Source organism: Myotis daubentonii, chromosome 4 (assembly GCF_963259705.1).
Source record: "Myotis daubentonii chromosome 4, mMyoDau2.1, whole genome shotgun sequence".
In the NCBI taxonomy this organism is placed as follows: domain Eukaryota; kingdom Metazoa; phylum Chordata; class Mammalia; order Chiroptera; family Vespertilionidae; genus Myotis; species Myotis daubentonii.
Window position 1 is genome coordinate 12,787,068 of NC_081843.1, and position 23,948 is coordinate 12,811,015.

The window sequence follows — 23,948 nt, forward strand, 5'->3', positions numbered from 1 at the left end:
AGGACGGAAGCTAATGGTATCCAGCCTGAGGTTTCTGCTCCCAGAGGGACTAGGTGTGGGCAAAGCCAAATAGGGTCTTTGCATCAGGGAAGGAGCCCCAGGGCTGGGATATGCAGCCGGCTGGTGTTTGGTGTCTGCAGCTTTATGACTGGAAGCAGGACCCAGTGACGAAGGGGGCGATGGGGGCGGCAGGAGGGGGAACCAGGCTGGCTGGACCCTGGCTGGTTGTGGGACACTGGCTTGGGTGGAGGCAGCTCTCTGGTGTGACCGGGACTGAAGACTCAGTCTTGCCCCTGTACCGACAGTGAGTCAAGGAGGAGGCTGGGTATGGGCACGCAGGGTGCGGTGCGTGAAGACATTCTGAGTGACTGAAAAAGGAGTTGTCCCACCCATTCGGTCACCTCCGGTGTTCGAGTCTGGCAGGCTGGCCTTCCAGTTCAGCTTCCACCCCATGCGCACCGGCACAAGCTGGTGTGGACCCCGATGTGGACGTCCTGGCTGGCAGGCAGGGTTTCATGTCAGGCTTGGGGGGGTGGGGTGACGGGGAGGAGCTCATGCCCCCCATCCTCCCAGCAGGTGTGAGGGCCTCAGGTAGAGAGCAAGCTGTGCCCTCACAGGGGCCTGAGAAGTCCGCCTGCCTTGGAAGAATCTGAATGAAGAGCAAAAGGGAGATGAAATGTACTGCGGAAGGCCTGCCTCCTGAACACCTGTGGACGACTTGCGTCTCTACCTTCACCGCCTCTTCCTGTGCCAGGTGTCTCTCTCCTCCGTGGCTGATGGTACCTACCTCCTCACTGGTCTAACCCTGCTGCGACCCACCTGTTCTGTCTGGTGCAGAGGTGTCACTCTATAGTCCAGAGATGGTCCCCACCCTCCCAGGGCTCTGTCCTGCAGCCTCCGAAGCCCCCTGACTCCAGGACTGTCAGCCCACAGCCTTGCCCTTTATTCTTGGAGCTTCTGCTACACTGGCCTTCTTCTAGGGCCCATCACCTGGAGAAGTGGGGGGAGTCCCCCTCCCTTGTCTTCATGCCTGGGCACAAAGGAATCTCCCCAGTCCGGGCTGCTGGGGGATTCCAGCTCCGGAGTCAGGGGGAGTGAGGCTGTTGGTACATCCTGGGGCTAAGAGAGAGGGAGCCACTGTCACATCAGGGAATGGGGATGCCTGTCATGGGGTCACCCCTCGTGGCTCTCAAGGCCTGAGGCAGTGGCTCTGAAACACCCTGATTCTCCTCACGGGGGTCATCAGGCCTTCCCTTGGGGGCTCTGGAGTGGTATGTGTGCCCTGGAGCATCTGCTAGGCCCAGATACTCCCTCCCTGAGTGGAGCCTCAGGCAAGTACTTCCCCTCCTTGGAAACGGGTCTGGGGTCCCAGCGGTGCCCTGAAGGCCCTAGCAGAGCACAGGTGGTAAGTGCCTCATGCCCGATAGTGATTACGCTAGCTCCGAAGCCTCCTGCTATGCAGCCATGAGATGGACACGGTGGCCCTCATTGCCTCAGGCCCCACCCAGAGGCAGGGGTCCTTGTGGGGTGGGCAGGCCACAGAGGCGTTTGGCTGTCCTCAGCCCTCCACAGGCAGCATAGACGCCCACAGGAACGAGAACCTCTCAGCCTGGCGTGGCCGTGGTGGCCAACTGCAGGTGGTGGGTCTCTGCTGCCTTCTAGTTTCTGCTCCCTGCTCTCCGTCCTCCTGGGACCCAGGCCCAACCTACCGGAAGCACTGGGTTGGGGGAGTGGAGTAGCCAGGGCTGAGGATGACTCAGGGCCTAGCTGTCTCCAAGGCAACCCTGTCGCCTAGCAATGGCAGTCTCCTGGTAACGGTTGTCTCCTGGCAATGGGATATTTTCCCAGTCCTGGCTGGAGTCTGGCAGTTATTTTTAGCTCAATTGCAAATCAGTCGCAACTGCATTTTTGGCTCCGGGAGAAGATGCAAGGTGTGTATGTGTGTATTTCTTGTCAAAGGGAGGAAAATATTCCCAGCTACAGGAAACTTGCCCCATGTCCCAGGGTGCAGGCTCATCATAGGTGCCAAGGCCAGATTCTGCTTGGGCTGGGGGTGGGGGAGTAGGGTGCAGGTGAGCCAGAGGTTGTACAGGCTGCCTGGAAGAGTTGGCAGATATGACCCTCTCCCGGTCGGGGTCTCTGGGAGTGCTGGTCACTTTGGCACCTGGGGCTCCCTAGGTCAGGCTGGCCAGGGGTGATCCAGGCCCATGTTCATGGCACCATCAGAGCACATCACTGGGTGACCCAGTTTCTGGAGAATTCCTGGCACCCCCTGGCCCTCAGCTGTGGAAACTGTACCTGCTGTCCCTGGCCCCCAGGCCCAGGAGTGCAGGTGGTCCTGGCTTCAGGGGTCTGGGTGACCATAGTCTTAGCTGGTGACATGGGTGGGGCTGGCCTCTGCTCTGCCCACATCTCTCCCTCTTCCCTGCTTTTGCTGAAGTGGGAGTCCAGGTGGGAGGTCTTGGGCAAGTGGAAGGCTTGACCTCTCTCTCTCTGGGCTTCCTCACCGTTTCCACAGCGGCTCTGTTCGCTGTCCCCAAACTCCTCTAGCCCAGCGGTCGCCAACCGGTGGTCCGTGGGGTCCGACAGGTTGGCGACGCTGCTCTAGCCGATGGGCTTGGGGCTGGCCCTGCCTGCCTCCCACTAGCCACCTTCCTGGTTCCTGGCCTTCGGGCCCTTACCCTCTGTTCCCTGAATTTGGGGTACTCTTCTCTGGCTTTTGCGTTGCTCCCCCAGGCCCCTATCCAGGCCAGACCCTGCCTTGTTCCTTGCCCGTGTCCCCAGCACTGCAGGCTTCCTCCCCTGCTGGAGGCCAGTGCCACCTGTCCCAGGCACTGTTCAGGGCAGGGCTCACCGCAGACACTGCTCTTTGTCCCAGCTTCAGCTCCAGCCACTTAGCAACACCTAGGTTTTATGTGGGGATGGAGTCCTTTTTGAAGGGTCAGGGCACCGAGGGTCTGGAACTGGGAGATGCACAGGAGCTCCCAACTGAGCATAGACGTCAGGGGATTTGCCTGAGGTTTGGGATATCATTCATTCATTCATTCATTCACTCGTTCACTCATTGGCACACACACTCATTCTCCAGGTATTTACTGGGCACCCGCAGTGAGTCTGGTCCTGCACACACAGCAATCAAGGCCACACATGGCCTTCTGGGCTCCCGGTCCCATAGGCAGCAGAACTCCCATGGCTACCACCACCAAAGTGAGGACAGGTGGCTCCTGTCTGAGTCTTCTGTGGGCTATGTCATTGCCTGGCCCCTCAAAGAAGAGGCTGGGGGAGGAGAAGGGGAAGCCGGGGGAGGGAGGTACAGCTCATGGGTAGGCATGTGCCCCTTCTGGAACAGGTTAGCTGTCCCCCTCTCGCCCTTGCACCCACAGATACTGACCCATTATGGGGGGAGAGGGGATTGAGGTGGGGAGCCAGAGGCCCTAGGCTGGCGGAGGGTGCGTCTGAGGCTGTTTCTTCATACTGCCACTGGAGGGCGCCTGGAGCCCACTCTGCCTCAGAGGCCAGGGGGACAGGCCAATGCCCCAGTGACTAGCCAGCCATAAGTGGACCCACGGCCTTGGTCAGGGCAGCCCTAGCAGCTAATCTAGTGCTCTCTCCCTTCCATCTTCAGCACCTCTTTTGCCTTATAGTGTCCAGCCCCAGGCCTTGACTACCCTTTTATATTTTTAATTGGGTAAAATACACACAGCATAAAACTTAGCCATCTTAACCGTTTTTAGGTGTACAGTTCAGTAGTGCTCAAGTACCATCACCACCGTCCATCTCCAGGATGTTTCATCTTTCCGGACTAAAACTCTGTCCCCGTCAAGCAGTTACGTACTAACTCCCCATCCATATCGTGGTGCATGTCATAATTTTCTTCCTTTTTGAGGCTAAATCAAATTCTACTGTATGGATGGACCACATTTTGTTTCTGTTCATCCATTGATGGATACTTTGTGTGGCGAGCCGGCACGGCCATGGCACACTCAGCCCCACATGGGCACCTTATGTGCCACGCCAGCTCAGCCGGGTTCGGTGAGCCTGAGTGGGGGCGGTGAAGGGTTGGGAAAAGACAGACAAGAGGAGAAGCTGGGTCTGGATGGGACGCTGTTCTCTCTGATGAGGAGCTAGCGACAGCACCATGGACTACAAGCCGTGTCTTTATTTTATAGCCAGATTCCTCAAGGCAAAGTAAGGGCGTGGTCAAGATGTTTACAACAGTCTCGTGGGTGTCAGTCCTACTCAATGACATGCACCTGAACTCTATCAAGCCCACATCACTCAGGCACGTGGGGCCACGTGTTCGGACCATAGGCTCAAGCTTACAACCATAGCTGTTGGCTATAATTGTGCTGGGAGGGCTCTGCCCTCCAAGCTGGCACTTGCACGTGGCCATGAGAGGACCGTGCCCTCTCATTAGTCCGAGGCTTGAACCGGTCCAAACACTGTAGCCGCTCTCCACAGTTGTGTCCACCTGTTGGCTATTGTGTAGCTGGTGGCTCTCATCCCACCAGCTGAGCCCTGTAGGCGTCTCGCCCTTCTTTGGCCCGGGAGGGCCCTGGGACCAGGGCAAGGGCAGTGGTCTGTTCATTCTGGTAGCTGCTCGGACCCCTCCCCTTCCCCTTGGGCCATTTGCCCTCATCGGTCAGGCCCAGGGGTAGCAGGAGGGCTGGGGTTTGGGGACAGTGCGGGTGGAGAGCTCACACCACAGATGGCAGAGTCTATGCTGGTTCCCAAAGACCCCGCTAAAGCTCTCGGTGACCCCAAGGGATCCGGCATGAGTTTTGAGTTCTGGCCTTGTGGCTACGGCCTCTCTGAGCGGACCCTGAAGGTTTCCAGGGCTTCTGAAGGCCCGGTCCACTTGGGCCCCACATTAGGGTCTTTGTCAGGTCTGGAATCTCTCCAGTCCTCATTGGCCAGCAACTCCCCAGACCCTCCCCTCAGGGGAAATCCTGGCTGTGGGATCTCTGTGCCCCGCCCCACTCCTCTGGGTTCGTTTTAAGAGAGGGCCCCATTTCACGGTCCCATGTCAGGACCTCCTGGGCCTGATTCTGTGGCTCAGGCCTGCCCCTTGCCTCCTGCAACAGGTGCCAGCAGCCCCAGGCACCTGGCCACACCTCCCTTGGGTATCTGTCGCCTCCTGGGGTTGGTTGGGTCCAGACTGGGGCGGGATGGGGGCTGAGAGCCCAGGTCCCAGTCTTGGAAAGGGCCACCCGTGATGAGACGACCCCGCCCCGCCCCCCTTCCAGTGGGCATCAAACCGACCCCCACCCTGGCCAAGGGCTCAGAGGACAGCAGGCTAACCAGGATGGCGTACACAAGGCCGGGGGCGGGGCACCTCGAGGGGGCGACTCAGACCAAGCAGAGCTAGGAGCCCCCTTCCCCGGGTCTCCGAGGTCCCTGGATTGTCGTCCCCGCTCCCGCGACCGCCGCCGCCGCTGCGATTGGCGGAAAGTTCCGGGGCCGCTGCGATTGGCCGCGCGCCCAGCCCGCCTCCTGCAGCTCTGCCGCCCCGCACGGCCCTCGCGGCCAGCGGCACGGGCTGCGCGCGGCCGGGGCCGGGTGCCGGCTGCTCCCGCCGCTCTGTCCCGCGTCATGCCGCCCCCTGCGCTGCTCTGCGCGCTCTGAGGCCGCGGCCACCCGCGCCGGCTTCTCGGAGGACCTGCCGCTGGAGGGGCAGGTACTGCCCGCGTGGTCAGCCCTGGGGCTGCGCTGGTCTCTGGAGGGGCCTGCGGGGTGGCCCGGCCCGCCCTGTGGGTTTGGGGCGGGGGCGCTCCTTCCCCGCACAGAGCGCAGCGGCCTCAGTTTCCTTACCGCGCGCACGCAGCTGTGTGGCAGCGCCGGGCGCGGGCGCAGGCCGCTCGGCTCAGTCCCGAGCCTCTGCCCCAGCGGCCTGACTCCGGAGCCCGGCGGCGCGGGGCAGCGGACCTGGCCTGTGCGGAGGGCGGGATCGAGTGGCTCTACCCTGGGCGGCGCGGCCCCGCTTCGCCTGCCTGCAGCCCGGGGGGCCCGGCGTGGGCTGCAGGTCTTCGCTGAGCGGGCGCGGCGCCCTGGAGCTGCTTCGGACCGAGGGTCCGGCCCGGTCCGGGGCGGGGTGTGCCCTGGGGTCCTCGCGAGCGCGGGGCCCTCAGCCTGCAGGCCACCCCGCACCGCGACACCAGCCGCCGCGTGGCCTCTTCCGCTTCGAGCTGCGCGAGGACTGGCGTCCAGAGCTGCCTCCGCAGGCCCACACTCTGGGCACGGACGGTGAGTGACGGTCTGGGTGGGAGTCAGTGAAATCGCGCCCTACCCGGGCCATGTGGGAAATGCCTGTCGTCCCCACCACACAGGGAGGAACGGTCAGCGGGAGGAAGGGCAGTGACTCATCTTGGGGAAAGAGCCTTAGGGAAAGAGCCGGCAGGTGCAGAATAGGGGGAAGGGGAGGCCAGTCTCGGCAACCCAGGTCCCTAGCCCCTGAGGGGTTGGGGTGATGGTTGGGCGGGGGATCAAAACCTCAGGCCAAAGCTGTCCAGGACACTCTGGCCCAGCGGCGACCTCCCTCCCCTCCCCCATCCCAATATAACAGAAGTCCAGTGTGAGTCTGTCACCGTGGAGATGCCCCACCTCCCGGCAGGGCAGCAGGCCCAGCTCTTTGCTCTCCTGGAGCTTAGAGCCTGACCCCATAGCGGGTGGAGTGTCTCTGTTGTGCCTCCTGGTTCCGTGCCCATCATATCCTACTGCTGACCCGCCCCCCCCACCTTCCAGGCTGGTGACTGGGCCCTGGACACAGCTCTGGGAGCCCATAGGGGTTACTGTTATGCAAGATCCGGGAGCCAGAGCATGCATCAGGACACTGAGCTTCAGGTGGGGTGTGCTAGGCACAACCCTCAGGCCCGTGTCTTTGCACGTGTGTGGGTGCATGCATGAGCCTGTAAGCATCACCCCGAATGCAGGGGGTCTTCAGGGTTTGTACACATGTGCTCCCTGGGACCCCAACTGCCTCATGGCCCTGAGCCTCCATTCGCACCCCACTGCACTGTGGTGTCTGGTCATTTGCTGTCGCCCTCCTGCCTCTGGTTGGTGGGAGGAGGCCTTGGGGGGGGTGTCCAGAAGAGGGCACGACCTACACTGACCATCTTCCCTGCATGCAGGTGCCTGCAGGCCCTGTAATGACACCGAGCTCCTCCTGGCCTTGTGCACTGGCGACTTTGGTGAGAGGCCCTGCCACACCAATGGGCGGAGGGGGAAGCCGGGGGCCTCCCCTCTATGCGAGCCACTGGCCAGTGTGTCTCCCTGCAGTGATCCAGGGGGCCCTCCACAGGATTGCCCGCGACACAGAGCTGCAGCCTCTTGTCACTGTGGCAGCTGTCCGTGTCCTCTGCCAGGCACTGCCGCTGTTCCCGGCGGGGGGCTCTGGGGGCCCGGTCCCGGCCTCCATTCGCACCCCACTGCGCTGTGGTGTCCGCCCTGGCCCTGGCACTTTCCTCTTCGTGGGCTGGAGCCATTTTGGTGAGGCCTGGCTTGGCTGTGCACCCCGCTTCCAGGAATTCAGCCGTGCCTACGCAGCTGCCCGTACCAACCACCTCAGCCCCTTTGGGGTGGCGCTGGACTGAGGGGTGTGGGAGGAGGGCTCTGGAGAGAGGCCATGAGGAGGGTGGCGGGGAGGGGGAGGTCTCCAAAGGGCGTCACAGTACCAACTGCTTCTGAGGGAGTGGCAATGACCAGTAAGAATACTGACTTCAGTAGTCAATGCAGGTCGCGTGTCTGGTACCTGAGCCCAGCCTCCTCTACACTGCGGGAGGCTGAGGGCAGTGGTGTCTTGTCTGAGGCCACCCAGCTAGTGAGTGGGGCAGTGGCCCATGCCCATGCCCTGGAGAGGGGGTGTTGCTGGGTGGGGCGTGCATGGACTCCCCGCCCACATCAGCTTCGGCTCTGCTGCTCCTGCCCCCACTGTCAGGTGCTCCCAAGGCTCAGAGTGGGAGCGGAAAAGGGGACCTCACTCCCGAGGTCTGAGGCAGGTTGCGTCCCTTGGGGCAGGAAGGTCAACATCACTCCCAGCCTGGGAGGAAGGGGGCTGCACTTTGACTGGGTGCCTGCTTCTCTCTGTGGCTCCCTGGGAGCCCAGCAGTCCCTGGCTCCCTCCTGCCCTCAGGCCCCTGCAACTGGTTGAGCAGCTTGAGGTGGTGTAGAGCCCATGGGATCCCTTGTGGGATCCTGCTTGTTGCTGTTCCTCTAAGGAGCATTTCCCACCAGTGGCCCCATTTTTAAAAATAAAGTTATTTTATTTGTTCACTTGTTCACTGATGTGATAGTCACATGCTCTTTTTTTAAACCAATTTTTTGTTTGATTGTTTTTTTTTAAAATACTTTTATTGATTTCAGAGAGGAAGGAAGAGGGAGAGAGAGAGAGAGAAACATCAATGATGAGAGAGAATCATTGATCGGCTACCTCTTTTTTTTAAAATATATTTTATTGATTTTTTACAGAGAAGAAGGGAGAGGGATAGAGAGTTAGAAACATCAATGAGAGAAGAGAGATTGATCAGCTGCCTCCTGCATGCCCCCCAGTGGGGATGTGCCCGCAACCAGGATACATGCCCTTGACCGGAATCGAACCTGGGACCCTTGAGTCTGCAGGCTGACGCACTATCCACTGAGCCAAACCGGTTAGGCGATCGGCTACCTCTTGCACGCCCCCCACGAAACCCAGGCATGTGCCCTTGACTGGAATCGAACCCGGGACCCTTCAGTCCACAGGTGGATGCTCCAGCCACTGAGCCAAACCGGCCAGGGTTGGCCCCATTGTTGCCCCTGCCTTCCTCCCGCTTCAGCCACATAAAGGGTCAGCGATTTTGGACAAAGCTGGCAGCCCTGAGGCTGACATGCGGGGGCTGAAGCCCAGAGTGCGGGGGCTTCTGACCCCTGAGTGAGCTCACTCCTCACTCTGCTCACCCCAGCCCCATAATTCCCAGGAAAGAAAAACTGAAGTCTGGGGAGATGCCTGGGCTGAACCCTAGAAATAGCTTCCCATCCTCACCTGCCTTCGCTGCCGGGGAAGAAGCCAGGGGTGCGGGTGGGAGCCAGGGGTCCTGCCTGGTTTCAAGCTGTGTATGCATGGGAGGGGGGTTGTCCTTTTACTCTCTGTGGGGCTGATGGGAGGGGAGTACAGCCCCCCTGGAAGGCAGGCCTCATGGGGCTTCCTCCCACCTCTGCCCTTCCTCCCCTCCTGAGCTGCTTACCATCCTCACCTCCCCAGGCTCACGGCTTTAAATACTATCAATGTGCCAATGACCCCTGCATTTTGGTCTCCAGCCTGTACCTCTCTCATGGACTACAGACCTAGCATCCTACAGACTCCCCCCCACCCCCCAACCAGAGAGTATCTTAGCAAAGACCAGAGGAGGAAGAAGTGAGGGACCCTGACCGGCCTCCTCCCTGTCTTGGGCAGGCCCCAAGGAGGGCTCCCCCACAAGGCTGAGCTGCACCCTTACCTTTGGGCCTGCCCTGTTCTTGGGCCAGCTCCCCACAGCTGCTCAGAAGGAGGCCCTGGCCACATCCACTGGTGACTGGACTGCCTCTGACCACCTGTCCACAATAATGGGCAGCTGCTCTGAGTGAGCCCTAGGTGGACACTGGCAGCTACCCCCCCCCCCCCCCCCCGCCCCAAGCCTTGCCTGAGCCTCTATGCACCACCCTCTTTTATAGGTGCACAAAGGGCAGGAGTGGGTGTGGCTAGCAGGGCCACTGGAGCCCTGGAAGTTTTTTTGTTTTTTTTTAAAATATATTTTTAGCCGAAACCGGTTTGGCTCAGTGGATAGAGCGTCAGCCTGCAGACTGAAGTGTCCCAGGTTCGATTCCAGTCAAGGACATGTGCCTGGGTTGCGGGCTCATCCCCAGTAGAAGATGTGCAGGAGGCAGCTGATCAATGTTTCTCTCTCATCGATGTTACTAACTCTCTATCTCTCTCCTTTCATCTCTGTAAAAAGTCAATAAAATATATTAAAAAAATCAATAAAATATATTTTTATTGATTTCAGAGAGGAAGGGAGCGAGAAATAGAAACATCAATGATGAGAGAGAATCATTGATTGGCTGTCTCCTGCACACCCCTCACTAGGGATCAAGCCTGCAACCTAGGCATGTGCCCTGACCGGGAAGCAAACCCTGACCTCCTGGTTCATAGGTCAATGCTCGACCACTGAGCCACGCCAGGCAGGCTGGGGCCCTGGAAGTACTGGGCCAGGGCTTTGCTTGTCCTGGGGGAAGGGCCGGGGGGAACCAGTGTGGTGAGCCTGTGGGCTGGCGCTATGGAAGCTGGCCTTTGGGGCACCTGTGAAATACTTCAGGGTGTGTGCGTTCACATGGAGACACACACACACACACACACACACACACACACACACACACACACGGCTGCCCAGTTGCCCAGAGGCGGAGGAGCAGAGTGTCAGATGTGAACTAGAGAGAGTTGGGTATGGATGCTGGGGAAGCCAATTAGATGCCTACATTTAGTCAACAAACTTTCTTTTTTTCTTTTTTCTTTCCAGTGATTTATTTATTTTAAATATATTTTTATTGATTTCAGAGAGGAAGCGGGAGAGAGAGAGATAGAAACATCAATGATGAGAAAGAATCATTGATAGGCTGCCTCCTGCACGCCCCCTACGGGGGATGGAGCTCACAACCCTGGCATGTACCCTTGGCTGGAATGGAACCCGGGACCCTTCAGTCCTCAGACTGACGCTCTATTCACTGAGCAAAACCAGCTAGGGCCATTCAGTGATTTTTTTTTTAGTTTAAGATCTGTCTTTCATGTTTCAACCTCTATCAGTTTGACATTTATCTAAACCAAACTGACTTATTCTCTAGTGCTTTCTAAGTAACAAGTGTGATCAAAGCAGGCCATACCATATTCTCCTAAATTTAAACATTGAGTAGAAAATTTCCTTAAAAGGAGAGTGCATATATCCCAACACATATGCATGGATACTTGCTAACATAAGATAATTACAAGCAGTTAATTTCCAAACTGGGATTTAAAAATCTGGAAATCTGAATTTCCAATGCAAATTCTTACGGTAAGGATTACAGGGCTAGTTATTATTATTATTTTTTTTAACTTATGTTCATCAGTATATAAGAAAGTCTTGGCAAAGTACTAGTTGTGCCATTACCAGGGTACATGGATACAACGGCGCCTTTTGGTGCCAGTCCTTTAGTAATGAAGACACCTTTTCCAGCGGAAACCAATGAGCTAGTTGCTCGGGCAACACTGAAACCCAATGTCTTATAAAGAATTTCTTCTTGCCGAGACCGGTTTGGCTCAGTGGATGGAGCGTCGGCCTGCGGACTGAAGGGTCCCAGGTTCGATTCCGGTCAAGGGCATGTACCTTGGTTGCGGGCACATCCCCAGCGGGGAGTGCAGGAGGCGGCTGATCGATGTTTCTCTCTCATCGATGTTTCTGACTCTCTGTCTCTCTCCCTTCCTCTCTGTAAAAAATTAATAAAATATATAAAAAAAATTTCTTCTGGTTTAAAGATATTTTGCTGATGATGTCTGTGTTCAAGCACGTTCACCCTTGGATGTTGAACTGACAGCAGGTCTTGGTATTTCGATTGAACGGGTTCTGGAAGCACAGTCAAGATACCCAACTGGGGATTGAGATCATTTAAGCATAGGGTCTGGAAAACATGCAGTAATGTTCCTAGGACATCTTCATTTGAGATAACTTTGTCTTTAAATTCCTCTGGAGCATACCGGAGGGTCCTGGGGTTGTGATTTATGTTCAGCATGACCCAAGGTAGGAAGCGGTACCTGTAACTGTGCCACCACTGCCACTGCCACTGCCACAGGCCCCGAAGCAGGACGAGGGCGTGCCCGGCAGGGGTGGAGCCTAGTCAACAAGCTTTCTCTGAGTGCCTCCTGGGGCTGTAGGCACGGGATAATGCAAGAAAAGAGACAAGTGCTGTGGAAGACTTCCCCAGCCGGGAGCCTAGGGCACACCCTTCCTTTCTGGGGAGGGCACAGTGACAGCCCCTAGGAGACAGGATTCTCTGAGCAGGTAGAGCTGGCCCTCCTCGCCAGGGCTCAGGTCTTCCGAGCAGGGCATATCTGTTTCTTGCCACACAGGGACTGCCAGCTGTGGGAGGGAGCCGAGAACGTATCCCTGCAACTGCTCCTAGGCTTGGCTTGCTTTTGGGGTGTTCTGATCGACAGAGCCCCCACCATTTTCCCTGAGACAGTTGTATAGGGCCTGGCTGTGACCCAGTAATCCAGGCCTAGACATTGCCCACCCGCAGTGAGCCCATTTCCCAGTGTCAACCTTAAAAACAAAATAGCTATTTTACCAGCCCAAAACTAGTTTATTTGGGAATGGCAGAGGAATTGCAATTGGGGGCTTGCAAAACTATGGTGAATCACAGGCAAGTCTGGAGAACAAAAGCGAATGTTATTGTATAGAGAAAAAGGAAGTTGAGAGAGGTAGTTATAAGCAAAAGTCCATTGGCGTAGAGCAGGAGTAGAGGGTGGTGGTGGCTTCTCATTGGCTGGGCTGTTGCTGGGTCAGGAGAAAATTTTCCTCCTGCTGGAGTAACAAAGTAGGCTTCTTCCTTGTGTGAATCTGCAAGGTGCAGTGAACGCAGGAGAGCTTCCCCTTCAAGGTTTCCTGACTCCCATTTTATAAGGCTTCCTTCATTCTTTCCTACGTTTTCCCCTTTGATCAAGATCTTTCTCTGAAAGCACCACTGACCAATAATCAGTTTTCTACATTAGGCAGTTTTGTCCCTCTGAGTCAGGAAGCACCTTTCCTGATTGCCATGTTCCATGTAGGAGGGAAAGTGCATAGAGATTGGAAATGGTTAACAAGGAAGGGCCTTCCCATCGAAAGTCTGTCCTATCAGTGTTAGAAGCATTGCAGAGCATCTCAAAGCAACGAGCCGGCATCATTTAAGGCACCATTTCCACAGAATCTTGACAGATAACAGGTACAAAGTTTGAAAATTATACAAACAGCCCTGGCCGGTGTTCTCAGTGGTTAGAGCATCACCCTGTGCACCAAAAGGTCATGGGTTTGATTTTCAGTCAGGGCACATACCCAGGTTGCGGGTTCGATCCCCAGTCGGCGTATGTTCATGAAGAACCAATTGATTGATGTTTCCCTCTCCTGCTCTCCATAGAATCAATGAAAAACATATCCTCGGGTGAGGATTTAAAAAAAAGAGAGAAAATTATACCAAAAAAAAAAAAAAAAAGCAGAATATAATCCACTTTGTATAATGGTCCTAAATCAGGAGCTCAGACCTGAGGTAACCAGCTAAATAGGTCAAAGGACCATGGAGAATCAGGTGAAATTTGCTGCAACCAGTGGACTCGTTCCCTAAATTTTGAGTAATTGGCTTTCTACTTATCCAGAAGAATTTATCCATGCGCAGCAGATGGTGTGTGCTATTGCAAACTAAAACATGGTTCTTTTCTTGTTTTTAAATCCTCATCTGAGGATATTTTTCCATTGCTTTTCAGAGAGAGTGGAAGGGGTGGGGGGAGGGAGAGAGAGAGAGAGAAATATCTATGTGAGAGAGACATCAATTGGTTGCCTCTCGAACAAGCCCCAACTGGGGGCGAGCAAACCCACAACCCAGGTATGTGCCCTTAACTGGAAATTGAACCTGAGACCCTTTGGTGTGTATACCAGTGCTCTGGCCAGTGAGCCACACTGGCCAGGGCAAACATAGTTTTTATTAAAAAATATTTTTATTGATTTCAGAGAGCAAGGGAGAGGGATAGAGAGATAGAAACATCAATGATGAGAGAGAATCATTGATTGGCTGCCTCCTGCACACCCCCACGGGATTGAGCCCACAACCTGGGCATGTGCCCTTAGTCGGAATCGAACCTGGGACCCTTCAGTCCGCAGGCCAACGCTCTATATCCTGAGCCAAACAGGCTAGGGCCAAACATGGTCAATTTCAATGGACACAACAGACTTTTGGAATATTGAAATGTACCTCTTTTATTAGCTGTAGATCAAAAGAGGTAGGGGCTACGTGAATCAGGCACCCTATGACTATTTCAAAGGTTGAGAGTTAATGAGTTCTAAAGGGGGTGGATCTGAGATTTAGAAGGACCAATGGCAACGCTTTCAGCCAAGGTATTTGGAGGGTTTGCACACATTTTGCCAATTGAGTTTTGATAATACCGTTGGCTTGTTCAACTAGTCCTGAGTACAGAGGATGACAAGTGAAAATGCTATAGAACTGGCCAAATAGCACCATCTAGCCGTAATATTTGACCAGTAAAACTGGTTCTCCAGTCACTATGGAGCTCAAGAGGGGTTTCCCAGGTAGGGATGATTCCCTCTCCCCCCCATCCCCCGTCCCCCCCCCCCCAATAGGACTAGGCAATGAACAGACATGTAGCTTGTCAATGTGGAAAGGCTTTGACTCAAGGGGAAAACACATATTATTACCAAGACATACTTGTATCTATGAGATGGGGTGGGGGTGGGGGGGCACATACCCAGGTTGCGGGTTAGATGAATGAAGTCCATTTGCCACACCTTGAATGATCTGTTAGGCAATTTAAAATGTTTGTGGGTGGTGTGGACAGTTTCTTTTGGATTATTTTTTGGGCAGGTGGGGCAAGAAAAGTAGATGCTTTTTGTGGCCTTTTTAACATTTCCACCCAGTATTGTGGTTCATGACGGTTATAATTTTATCAGTGACCAACAATTCAATGCGTGCACAGTAATGGGAATTTAGAATTTCTGGCTGGAGTCGATTGTTATTTGGCTCAAGCCAGAGTTCTCTCTTTTCATCAAACCAATAATTATTAGAGTTCCAGTATTGTTTTTCCTTTAATGGGGCCAATTTTAGAGCATTCCTAGTCAGTTTTTCTACATTATCATTTGGGGAGCCTCCCTTTGTACCATGACAGAGGCTTGGCTATTGGTTCCTTTGAGAGCAGTGTTGTTGGTGGAAATATATGAGTGAGGTTGTATGCTTTAGCCTCCAGGGAGTCAAGCTGGGAATGTCCAAGCATCTTAATAGCCAAGGTGGCGGGTAGGAGTATGGCATCTAATAGTTTTTGGTCTTAAGAGCTGTACTTAGTTGTATCCCCATTAGAGGTAAGGAAACCTTGTGGTCACGAACTACCCCAAAGGCATAGCAACTATTGATATAAATGTTTGGTTTTGCCCTTGGCAAGAGCACAAACTAGAGTAAGTGTGTAATTCAGTCAGCTGGGCTGAGGTAGCCAGAGGCAAAGTGCTGCCTTGATGACTTCAAAAGTAGCTATAATAGCATACCCCGTGTGGCTCAGTGGCTTGAGCATCAACCCATGCACCAAGAGGTCACTGGTTCGATTCCAGGTCAGGGTACATGCCCGGGTTGCAGTCTCGATCCCCAGTAGGGGGTGTGTAGGAGGCAGTCGATGGATGTTTCTATCTCTCCATTCCTCTTCCTTTCTCTAAAATCAATAAAAACATATTTTAAAAAAATAGCATACCCAGTGCTCGCTTCGGCAGCACATAGACCAAAACTGGAACGAAACAGAGATTAGCCCCTGCACAAGGATGGCATGCAAATTCGTGAAAAAAAATCATAAAAAATAGGATGCCCAGTCCAATATTTACCACTTATATAAGAACAATCAGCTTGAGCCAGTTGTTTGGAGTATCTGGTACACTGAAAGGCCATGGGTTCAATTCCCAGGCAGGGCACATCGCTAGGTTGTGGGATCTGGTCCCCAGTTGGGGTGTGTATAAGGGGCAACCAATCTATGTTTCTTTCTCACATCCCCTTAGGTGAGGATTGAAAAAAAAAAGAAAAAAGAAAAAATTATTTAAATAAGAACAAGGAACTTCCTGTAAATTATGCGGAGTCAAAAGGTGACCTGTCAGCATCAAGCAGCCCTGAGGGGTTTAGTCAGTGAAGACGGGATGGTAGCCAGGTCAATTTCATAGGTGAGACAACTGGCAGGAAAGTTTGTGTGTGTGTGTGAAGCCCAAATTTATTTCTATTTAAAAATGCTCAAGAGACTTTAAAAAGGCCCAAAGGCCCAAAAGCCCAAAGGCGTCCAGTTTTAATTTCAGATCATCCTGACTTGGTGTCCTTCCATTTCTCCTTTTGTGAGGCATCAATTTGATCCTTGTTAATGCGACACCTTGGCAATTCTAGTTGGATCATGGCGACATCTTGTGACTCCCAGTATCTGTTATAATGGCCATCAGGTTATGAATGATGAAAAATGTAAGACCAGAAATAATCACCACGAGACGTCTGCAGATATTACTTGAATATCCTTTCTGAATTATTCTTTGCAACCAGGCACAGTGATCAATTTGAGTAGGGGAGATCATGATGAGTGTCACCTGCAAAGACTGGTATTAAATGCAGCTCTTTCAGTAAGAAACCAGCAAACACCTTTCAAGATGAAACAGCCTGGCAGGAAAGTATCAAGTGTGATGAGAATGCAGGACTTCAACTGCTTGGGTACAAGATGACGGGGCGGCGGGAGGGAATCCCGTGACGATTTCTTCAGTGTATTTAACGAAAAGGACAGTGGCTCTGAGGCAAGAGGAGTTACCCTTGTGCCACCCGGTCTAGCTGTTGGCTGTGGAGTCCTATGTGGTGATGGCCATCTCCATGCTTCAGGGCAGCAATTTTCAACCTTTTTCACTCATGACACAAATTAATTACTAAAGTTCTGGGACACACCAAAAAGTATATTTTTTCAACGATTTGACAAAAAAGAGGTATAATTTTGATTCATTCACAACAGACGGCTTATTGTTGGGTTGGTTTGTCATTTTTTAAAATGCATTTTTTATTGATTTCAGAGAGAGGAAGGGAGAGGGAGAGATAGAAATATCAATGATGGGAGAGAATCATTGATCTGCTGCCTCCTGCATGCTCCCCCCGCCCCTCGGGGATGGAGCCCGCAACCTGGGCATGTGCCCTGACTGGGAATCAAAGCTCCCCTCTCAACAACAGGCTGGGCTGGTTTGCATTTTTAAAATTTGACAGTTAAGGGAAAAGAGGTCAAGGTCCCTGACTACATAGGTACTGCATGTTTCCAAAATTCCTGCGGCACACCAGTTGAAAACCGCTGCTTTAGGGTGAGCGCCAGGGAGGGACCCTGGGCCCTGGCAGAGCAGAACGCGAAGGGACAAGTCGCGTGTTCCGTCGGCCCCTTCCGGCGTCGCAACGGCCTCCGCCCCGCCACTTCCGGCTCGGTCTCGGGCCGGTGCGATGGTCTCAGACCTGCGAAGGACACCTCTGAGCAGCGTGTTCCGCAGCCATGGAGCAGGACGACCCGGCCGAGGCGCTGACGGAGCTGCGCGAGCGCAAGCCCAGCCGCTTGGAGCTGCTGCAGGTGGCGGCGGGCTCGGGCCTGGCCGCCTACGCCGTGTGGGCGCTGCTCCTGCAGCCGGGCTTCCGCCGGGTGCCTCTGCGGCTGCAGGTGAGGGGCGAGGCCTACGAGGGACGCGGCTCTGGCAGATGGGCGGGGCCATGACTGGGGGCGGGGCCTATGCGGGTCGCGGCTCTGGCCGATGGGCGGGGTCATGGCTGGGGCGGGGCCTACGGGGGACGCGGCTCTGGCCGATGGGCGGGGCCAGGGCTGGGGGCGGGGCCTGCATTGAGGCGCTGAGTCCGGTTGTGGTGAGCGGAGTGGGTGCTGCCTAGGGGCCAGCCAGGCTGTGGGTTGGGACCTGTGTCAGGTAGGGCAGGGCAGCTCATGCGAAGAAAGGAGCCCAGGAGGCAGGCTCCGCCCGCCACCAGCATGATTCCGATTAGGGGACCAGGCGTGTGAAGAGCCCGAGTGGCTGATGGACTCCAGCCCTCCCAGCCACATGTCTCCTTGCCTAGGTGCCCTATGTTGGGGCGAGTGTGCGGCAGGTGGAGCACGTGTTGTCGCTGCTGCGAGGCCGTTCTGGAAAGCTGGTGGACTTGGGCTCTGGCGATGGCAGGATTGTAAGCCGTGGGGGGCGGGGCGGGGGCCACGCTCCCTGCTCTCTCCCAACCTGCGGGTTCTGACGCTGTTGATGCGCACAGGTGCTGGCTGCCCACAGATGCGGTCTCCGCCCCGCTGTGGGCTATGAGCTGAACCCGTGGCTGGTGGGGCTGGCAAGGCTGCATGCCTGGAGGGCAGGCTGTGCCGGCAGTGTCTGCTACCACCGTGAGGATCTCTGGAAGGTAACCTGGGGAGTCTTGGACTCCTTCAGACCCCACACCTGATCTCCACGCTTCCGTTCTGGCGTGGCTACCTTGCTGACAGCCCCAGGTGTCCCTGCCTCCTGGGCAAGCTGGGGCTTGCACTCCGAAGCTGAGGTAACCCCATGCCCACTAGACTGCTTCCAGGGTTGGAATTCCATTCGTTACTGGGGTGACCTCCTCTTCCCACAGGTGAGCCTGAGGGACTGCCACAACGTGTGTGTGTTCCTGGCCCCCAGCGTGGTAGGTGTAGGGTTTGGTAGCCCCAGGGAAGGCCCAGGCCACCAGTGTATGTGCTGGGCCTGGAGGAGCTGGGAGGGGGCACTTGTGTTCTGCCCTGCCCACCCCACTCCTGCTCTCTCCCACAGCTCCCACTGCTGGAGGGAAAGCTACAGGCAGAACTACCTGAGGGGGCCCGCGTGGTGTCGGGACGCTTCCCCCTCCCCACCTGGCAGCCTGTGGCTGTGGTGGGTGAGGGCTTGGACCGTGTCTGGGCCTATGACGTCCATGGTGGTGGGCCAGGTGGGCCGGCTGCCCCAGCACCCAGTTCTGCCTTGGTCCCTAGGGCCCCTGACCCTCAGGCTGCTGACCATTGCATCGTGGACACAATAAAGACTCAGTAGGCTCCGCCTGACTCTTGTTGTGTGGAGGGTTGGGTTCGGTGACTTCCCAAGCTGGGGCTGTGGGGAGGGTTCCCTGCTGGCCGGGAAGAGGTGTGCTCTGAGTTTACCTGATACTGGTTAGCGGCTGCGGGTCCTTGGGCGCTGAGGCTTGGTTGGAGGTACGGCCTTCACTTTCTGTGGGTCTCCTGGACCCACCAGCTTCCTCAGCCTCAGGATCTCCTGCTTGTACCTGCTCAGAGGGACCAGCCTTAGTAACCTGCCAGGCCGTGGACAAGCCCTGCCTCTAGTGTTTGCGATCCACACCCATCCCACTTTTCCGAAAGCTCACCTGCCTAAGTGCTGGTCCACATACTCCTGAAGCTCAGAAAGTTGTGCCTCAGCCATCGTGGCTCTGACTAGCAGCTCTGCCCGCTCACGTTCCAGCTTTGCCTGACATTGGAGGGGCATAAGGCATGAGCCAGAACAGAGTATGAGGACGGAATCCCTGGCCACACCTTGCCCCCTACTACCTGGGTGCTATGATAGAAGTCCCGGAGTTTCTGGTGGATCTGGGCCCAGGATTCAGCTTCCAGGCTCCTGTGAGAGAAGAAGGGGGGGTGGACATGAGGGCAGGTATTGGCCCAGGAGCTGACCAGTGGCACTGCTCAAGTCGGGGCACCTAAATACTTGAGGTGCCTGCTGGGGGCAAGTTCAGGACAGCAAGGACCCACCCTGCCACTATGGGAGCCATCTGTGCATGGGGGCAGGGCAGCCCAGGTCAAGAGGGCCCCAGGCCAGCTTGGGAAGCGGCCCCAGTGTCTGTAAGGGTGCTAGGGGGCCTCCCCCTGTGCTGGGGGTTTGTTTCCCAAAACCCTGCGAGGTGGGCCTGCGTTACCCCTGCTCATTGCACTGTTGGAAGCATGGGGCCCAGAGGCAAGGCTGTGAAGGGCACCAGGTAACCTGCTCCTGCCCTGTCCCTTGGCTCAACTGAAACACCTTTCCCTGGGCTCTCCCTCACCCGCCCTTGAGGACAGCCCTCCCGTCAGGGCCCCCTTCACCCGGGGACTTGGCTTTTCTGTAATTATTAGTGTCTCCCATACAGACAGACCTGAGGGAGGGCACAGACCCACCACTTTCACTGCTGCAACCAGAACCCCACCCAGCAGTTAAGACTCGTTAGAATAAGTGAGTACCCCCTTGCAGGTCCCCCCGACACCCACACCAGGGCACTCACTGTGGCTCTGATGTGCTCCCCTGGGAGGCTTCGTCAGGTCTCTTCTGTGGGGAAAAGAGCAGTGCGCTGAGCCCTCTGCGATAAGCTGGTGATAGGGATTCTCAGCTGAACGAGGCGGGCTGCTCAGTGGCCCTGGAGCAGGGGCTCTGCTGAGCCTGGGATGGGCCGCAGGGTGAGTTCTGGGCTCGGTGCCCCAAGGCCAGTGTGGGGCAGCAGTGATGGGTCACCTGGACTGGGAGCTTCTGGAGCTGTGTGACCAGGCGCAGAGGCAGTGGCTCCAGGTTTGAGGTGACTTCATCAGAGGTGGCCTTGGGTTTCCCAGGTGCTCCTTTGGGGTCCGCCAGCACCTGCTGTACACTAAACCAGCTGGGGGGTCATGTAGAGCCACCCCACCCCAGATGCCCATCTCAGGGGAAGGGAAGGGCCTACCTGTGGGCACCTAACAGTTCCTCATGTCTTTGGCTCAGGTCTGCCAGGCGCTTACGGTAGACTCGAGCAGCTCGGGCCAGCTGTTGCTCACGGCTGTGGTGTGCTGCTCGGATGTCCTCCAGAGTGGTCTCCAGGAATGTCCGGAGGGCTACACCTGTAGGTGCCTGGCTTGTGCCATCTGCGTATTCCTGGGGGAGATGGGGTGGGGCCTGAGCTTGGTAGGGCCCACACCCTTCCCCACAGCTCCTGTGTGGAGCAGGTTCTACAGTGCAGTAGGTGAGGCCCAGAGGGTCCCTGAAACAGTTCAGCAAACCCAGGCCAGGCTTGGGCTCCCCAGGACCCGGGGGCCTCTCACCCACAACAGTGCCACCCTGCCCAGTGCTCACCACCAGGGCTCGGGAGTAGCGCTGCAGCCGGATGGTGTACTCCTCATTCATCTTCTTGAGTTGCAACTGCAACCTGGCATTCTCAGCCTCAGCCTGGCGGAGCTGGCCCTGGCAGGTGGACAACACCTGGGGACGGAGGCAGCCTTGAACCTATGCTCCTTGAGGTGGTCCTCTACTAAGCTTATAGGACCCCTGTCCCCCAGATCTCAAATGGGTATAACTGGGCCTCACCACAGCTTGTGCAGCCAGTCGCTGCCCGGCTGTCCTGGCCTCCTCTTGGGCTCCCTGCAGCTGCTGGCCCAGGGCTGCCCTGCAGACATGGGTGTGAGGCTCAGTGAGGCCCAGGATAGGGGGCTCTCTCTGCCCCTTTAGAGTAGCTGCTGCGTGCACTGTGCCAGGTAAGGCAGCCACTCACACGCGCATCTCCAGTGCTTGCTGGCGGGCCCCGTGCTGCTCCAGCATCCACTTCATTTCTCCCTGTAGCTGTGGGGTACATGGAGCTGGTTGGATGAGACCCCAAGCTCTGGCTCCCCTGCACTGCCCCACCCCAACCCTGGGCTGGGAGAAACGTGGGCAGGCGCCGGGCAAGATGACTGCACACTCATGTCATTTCCCAGCTTCTCAGGAGCCTGGAAGTCCTTGGGCTGTGCCTGTGCAGGAGAGTGGGTCCCAGCCTCACTGCACCCCTGCTGCACCCCCTACTTGGCTCCCACCCAGTCAGGCCCTCCATGTGCTCATGGTGACCTGAAGAATGCGATGGTTGCAGTGTTCCTGACCCCTGGCCTTTTGCTCAAGCTCCTGTGCAAATGCCTGGAGGTGCCCTGGATCAGTCTTTGCTGGGGCTGCATGATCTCCATGCAGCTCCAGCTCCAGCTCCAGCACCCGGTTCTCCAGCCGCAGGACCTGTGGGGTGACCAGGGTGAGCAGGTGCACCCGCCTGCTGGGCCAGATGAACACCCGTCTGGGCACACGTGGACACAGCGCGTGCGGGACATGCAGGGATCAGATACTCTGTGAGAACCCTGTCACCCGTCACGAGGGGCACACCTGCAACCCCCCATAGCACTGGTCCTAGGTACGCATCCCGGCAAGGACTTGGGCTGGCATCTGTGGGCACACATCAGCGCCCACCTCACTCTTTAGCTCAAAGATTTCAGTCTCGTGCTGCTCCCGCAGACGATGGGTTGTGATCTGCAGGTCGACCAGCTCCTTGGAGATCTGTGGGTGGCCGGGGTGAGAGGTGGTACCTGTGGGATCCTGTGGGCACCCCCCTCCTGCTAGCTCCTCAGGGCCCCTATACTCACTTGCAGCCGTTGCTCCTCACTCAGCTCTAGATCTGAGGGAAGCTCTGTCTTAAGACCGGTGACCCAGGCTGGGGCGTCCCTAGGGACTCCTGGCAGTGAATCCTCACTCAGTGGTAGAACCTGGGGAGGAACCGCCACCCACCCCACAGGTGGGTCTCAGGCCGAGGCTGTGGCCCCCACACCCCCACATCCACCCCCACATGCCCAGCCTAGCTGACGGGAAAGCCAGGCCCATGCCAAGGGTCAGGCCCAGGACATGTCCCTGAGGGGTCAGGGAGGGCCCCAGCCCCAAGGCAAAAGCAGCCGCATTCTGGGAGGACTCACATTCTTAACGGCCTGAGATGGCGCCCCCGGCCTGGGGCCTGCAGCTGCCGCTCGCTCCATAGGCAAGAGGAACCCTGGCTGCCCCGAGCCCAGTGCAGCTTCGTTGACTGGCCTGCTATTGCGACACTAGGGCTTGTGTTGCTAAGGTCTCTGTTGGTCCACAGAGTCTCCCGCCTCCCCGCCCCCCTCTTCTCCCACGAAAGGGCACACAGAGTTCAGTGGTTGGGGAGGTGGGGGGAACTCAGCTCCTTCATATATTGCATACCATTTTTTTCTGGCTTTAGTTGCTTTAGCTGGGAAATGCAGACCAGCACCCCAGCATTTTCCGGGGCGCGGATGGAACCAGGAGTGCTTGAAAGCGCCCAGTCTGGACAGGTGTGAGGCAGCGCGCACGAAAAGGAGCTGCCACTGCTGTAGGAGGTGCCCTGCCCTGCCTTGTGGTTCGCACACCCGTTAGGAGCCTTCTTTGTTCCTCCCAGTGATGCTGGGCGCTGGGACGGGCCGAGGGCAGAACAAACTGCACAGACCCCGCACTCCCCAGCCTGAGGGAAGCGGGCGCAGATGTCCTGATTAGGGGCAGGAAGGCCAGGAAGGCTCTGTCCAGCGCACGCGCGCTCCCAGTGCAGGTGTGGGGCCCCGCCGCACGCAGGGTCTGGGCCGGGCGGGTCGGGGGGCCGTTGGTGGCGGCCAGGCTGAGCACCGCGCTCCGTCCGGGTCCCGTAAGCAGCGCCCGAAAGCCGCCTCTGTCGGGTGCCCTTCAGCCCGTCCGCACAGCCGGCGCGAGTAGGTGGGCCGCCCGGGAAAGGCGCTGTGGGACACCGGCCCGGCTCCGGTGGGGGAGGCCAGGAGGGCGGGGCCTGTTGAAGGAGGCGTGGCCTTCGGACTGAGACCTGGGTGGGGCAGAGCCTGGGTGAAGGCGTGGCTCAAGGCGGCGCGGCCGGCAGCGAGCGGTGGTTTGGCCAGGAGCCGGCGTCCGCAGGAGCCGGTCAGCTTGAACCTGGAGCGAGGGGTTCCACCCGGGCCCTCAGGTAGCCCCTGGAGCAGGGAGCAGGGCTCTTTATCTGGTGTGTGTGTGTGTGTGTGTGTGTGTGTGTGTGTGTGTGTGTTTGGGTGTTTGGAGCTGACCCCTCTCGCGCACAGCCCTCCCTCGGGTCCAGAGAGGGAAGCCCCACTGTGAGGGAGGGTGGGCACTCTGGTGCTTCCTGGTGGTGGACATGTGGGCCCCTCTGGGATGCACTTGAGCCCTGAGATCTGAATGTTTGGGAAATAGTCTAGCAGGGTGTACAGGGCTTTTGAACTTTAAAACTCTGAAAAGCTCTTTTTTCAATGTTGGCAGAAGCTCTTAGAAGCTGCTTTCAGAGGAAGTCCTTCCGTGTAGTGGGGACGGGCCTGCAGGCAGAGCCCTGTGTGCTCCCCCCCCCCCCGCCCTGTAAGTGGGGGTCCAGCAGTGGAGAACATAGGTTCCCAGGCCCTGGAGGCCACA

At 56.8% G+C, this 23,948-nt stretch overlaps 4 protein-coding genes and 1 pseudogene across 4 annotated transcripts; 3 read left to right on the top strand and 2 right to left on the bottom strand.

Moving 5' to 3' along the window:
* Positions 1-5,592: 5,592 nt before the first annotated feature.
* METRN (meteorin, glial cell differentiation regulator) lies at positions 5,593-8,370 on the top strand. The gene is given in 10 exon segments (XM_059691938.1): positions 5,593-5,621; positions 5,623-5,658; positions 5,660-5,677; positions 5,887-5,918; positions 5,921-5,965; positions 5,968-6,073; positions 6,075-6,169; positions 6,172-6,243; positions 7,128-7,187; positions 7,276-8,370. Coding segments are annotated over 10 exon segments (807 nt in total). The 3' UTR covers positions 7,590-8,370.
* Positions 8,371-10,812: 2,442 nt separating this feature from the next.
* Positions 10,813-12,086, bottom strand: LOC132232561 (SET domain-containing protein 9-like). The gene is made up of 3 exons (XM_059691939.1): positions 11,981-12,086; positions 11,507-11,870; positions 10,813-11,281 (listed from the first exon to the last, which is right to left on the bottom strand). The coding sequence occupies exons 1-3, from the start codon at positions 12,084-12,086 to the stop codon at positions 11,092-11,094; spliced, it is 660 nt and encodes a 219-aa protein (XP_059547922.1). The 3' UTR covers positions 10,813-11,091.
* A 3,395-nt stretch (positions 12,087-15,481) lies between these two features.
* On the top strand, positions 15,482-15,580 carry LOC132233938 (U6 spliceosomal RNA; annotated as a pseudogene).
* A 1,692-nt stretch (positions 15,581-17,272) lies between these two features.
* On the top strand, positions 17,273-18,814 carry ANTKMT (adenine nucleotide translocase lysine methyltransferase). Its single transcript, XM_059692567.1, has 5 exons — positions 17,273-17,434; positions 17,842-17,946; positions 18,028-18,168; positions 18,379-18,429; positions 18,555-18,814. The coding sequence occupies exons 1-5, from the start codon at positions 17,273-17,275 to the stop codon at positions 18,807-18,809; spliced, it is 714 nt and encodes a 237-aa protein (XP_059548550.1). The 3' UTR covers positions 18,810-18,814.
* Positions 18,815-18,902: 88 nt separating this feature from the next.
* Positions 18,903-23,298, bottom strand: CCDC78 (coiled-coil domain containing 78). Its single transcript, XM_059692568.1, has 14 exons — positions 22,466-23,298; positions 22,142-22,261; positions 21,969-22,055; positions 21,582-21,740; positions 21,253-21,320; positions 21,069-21,147; positions 20,838-20,963; positions 20,452-20,639; positions 20,263-20,379; positions 20,154-20,171; positions 20,023-20,097; positions 19,319-19,385; positions 19,138-19,238; positions 18,903-19,038 (listed from the first exon to the last, which is right to left on the bottom strand). The coding sequence occupies exons 1-14, from the start codon at positions 22,523-22,525 to the stop codon at positions 18,927-18,929; spliced, it is 1,377 nt and encodes a 458-aa protein (XP_059548551.1). The 5' UTR covers positions 22,526-23,298; the 3' UTR covers positions 18,903-18,926.
* Between the last annotated feature and the right edge of the window lie 650 nt (positions 23,299-23,948).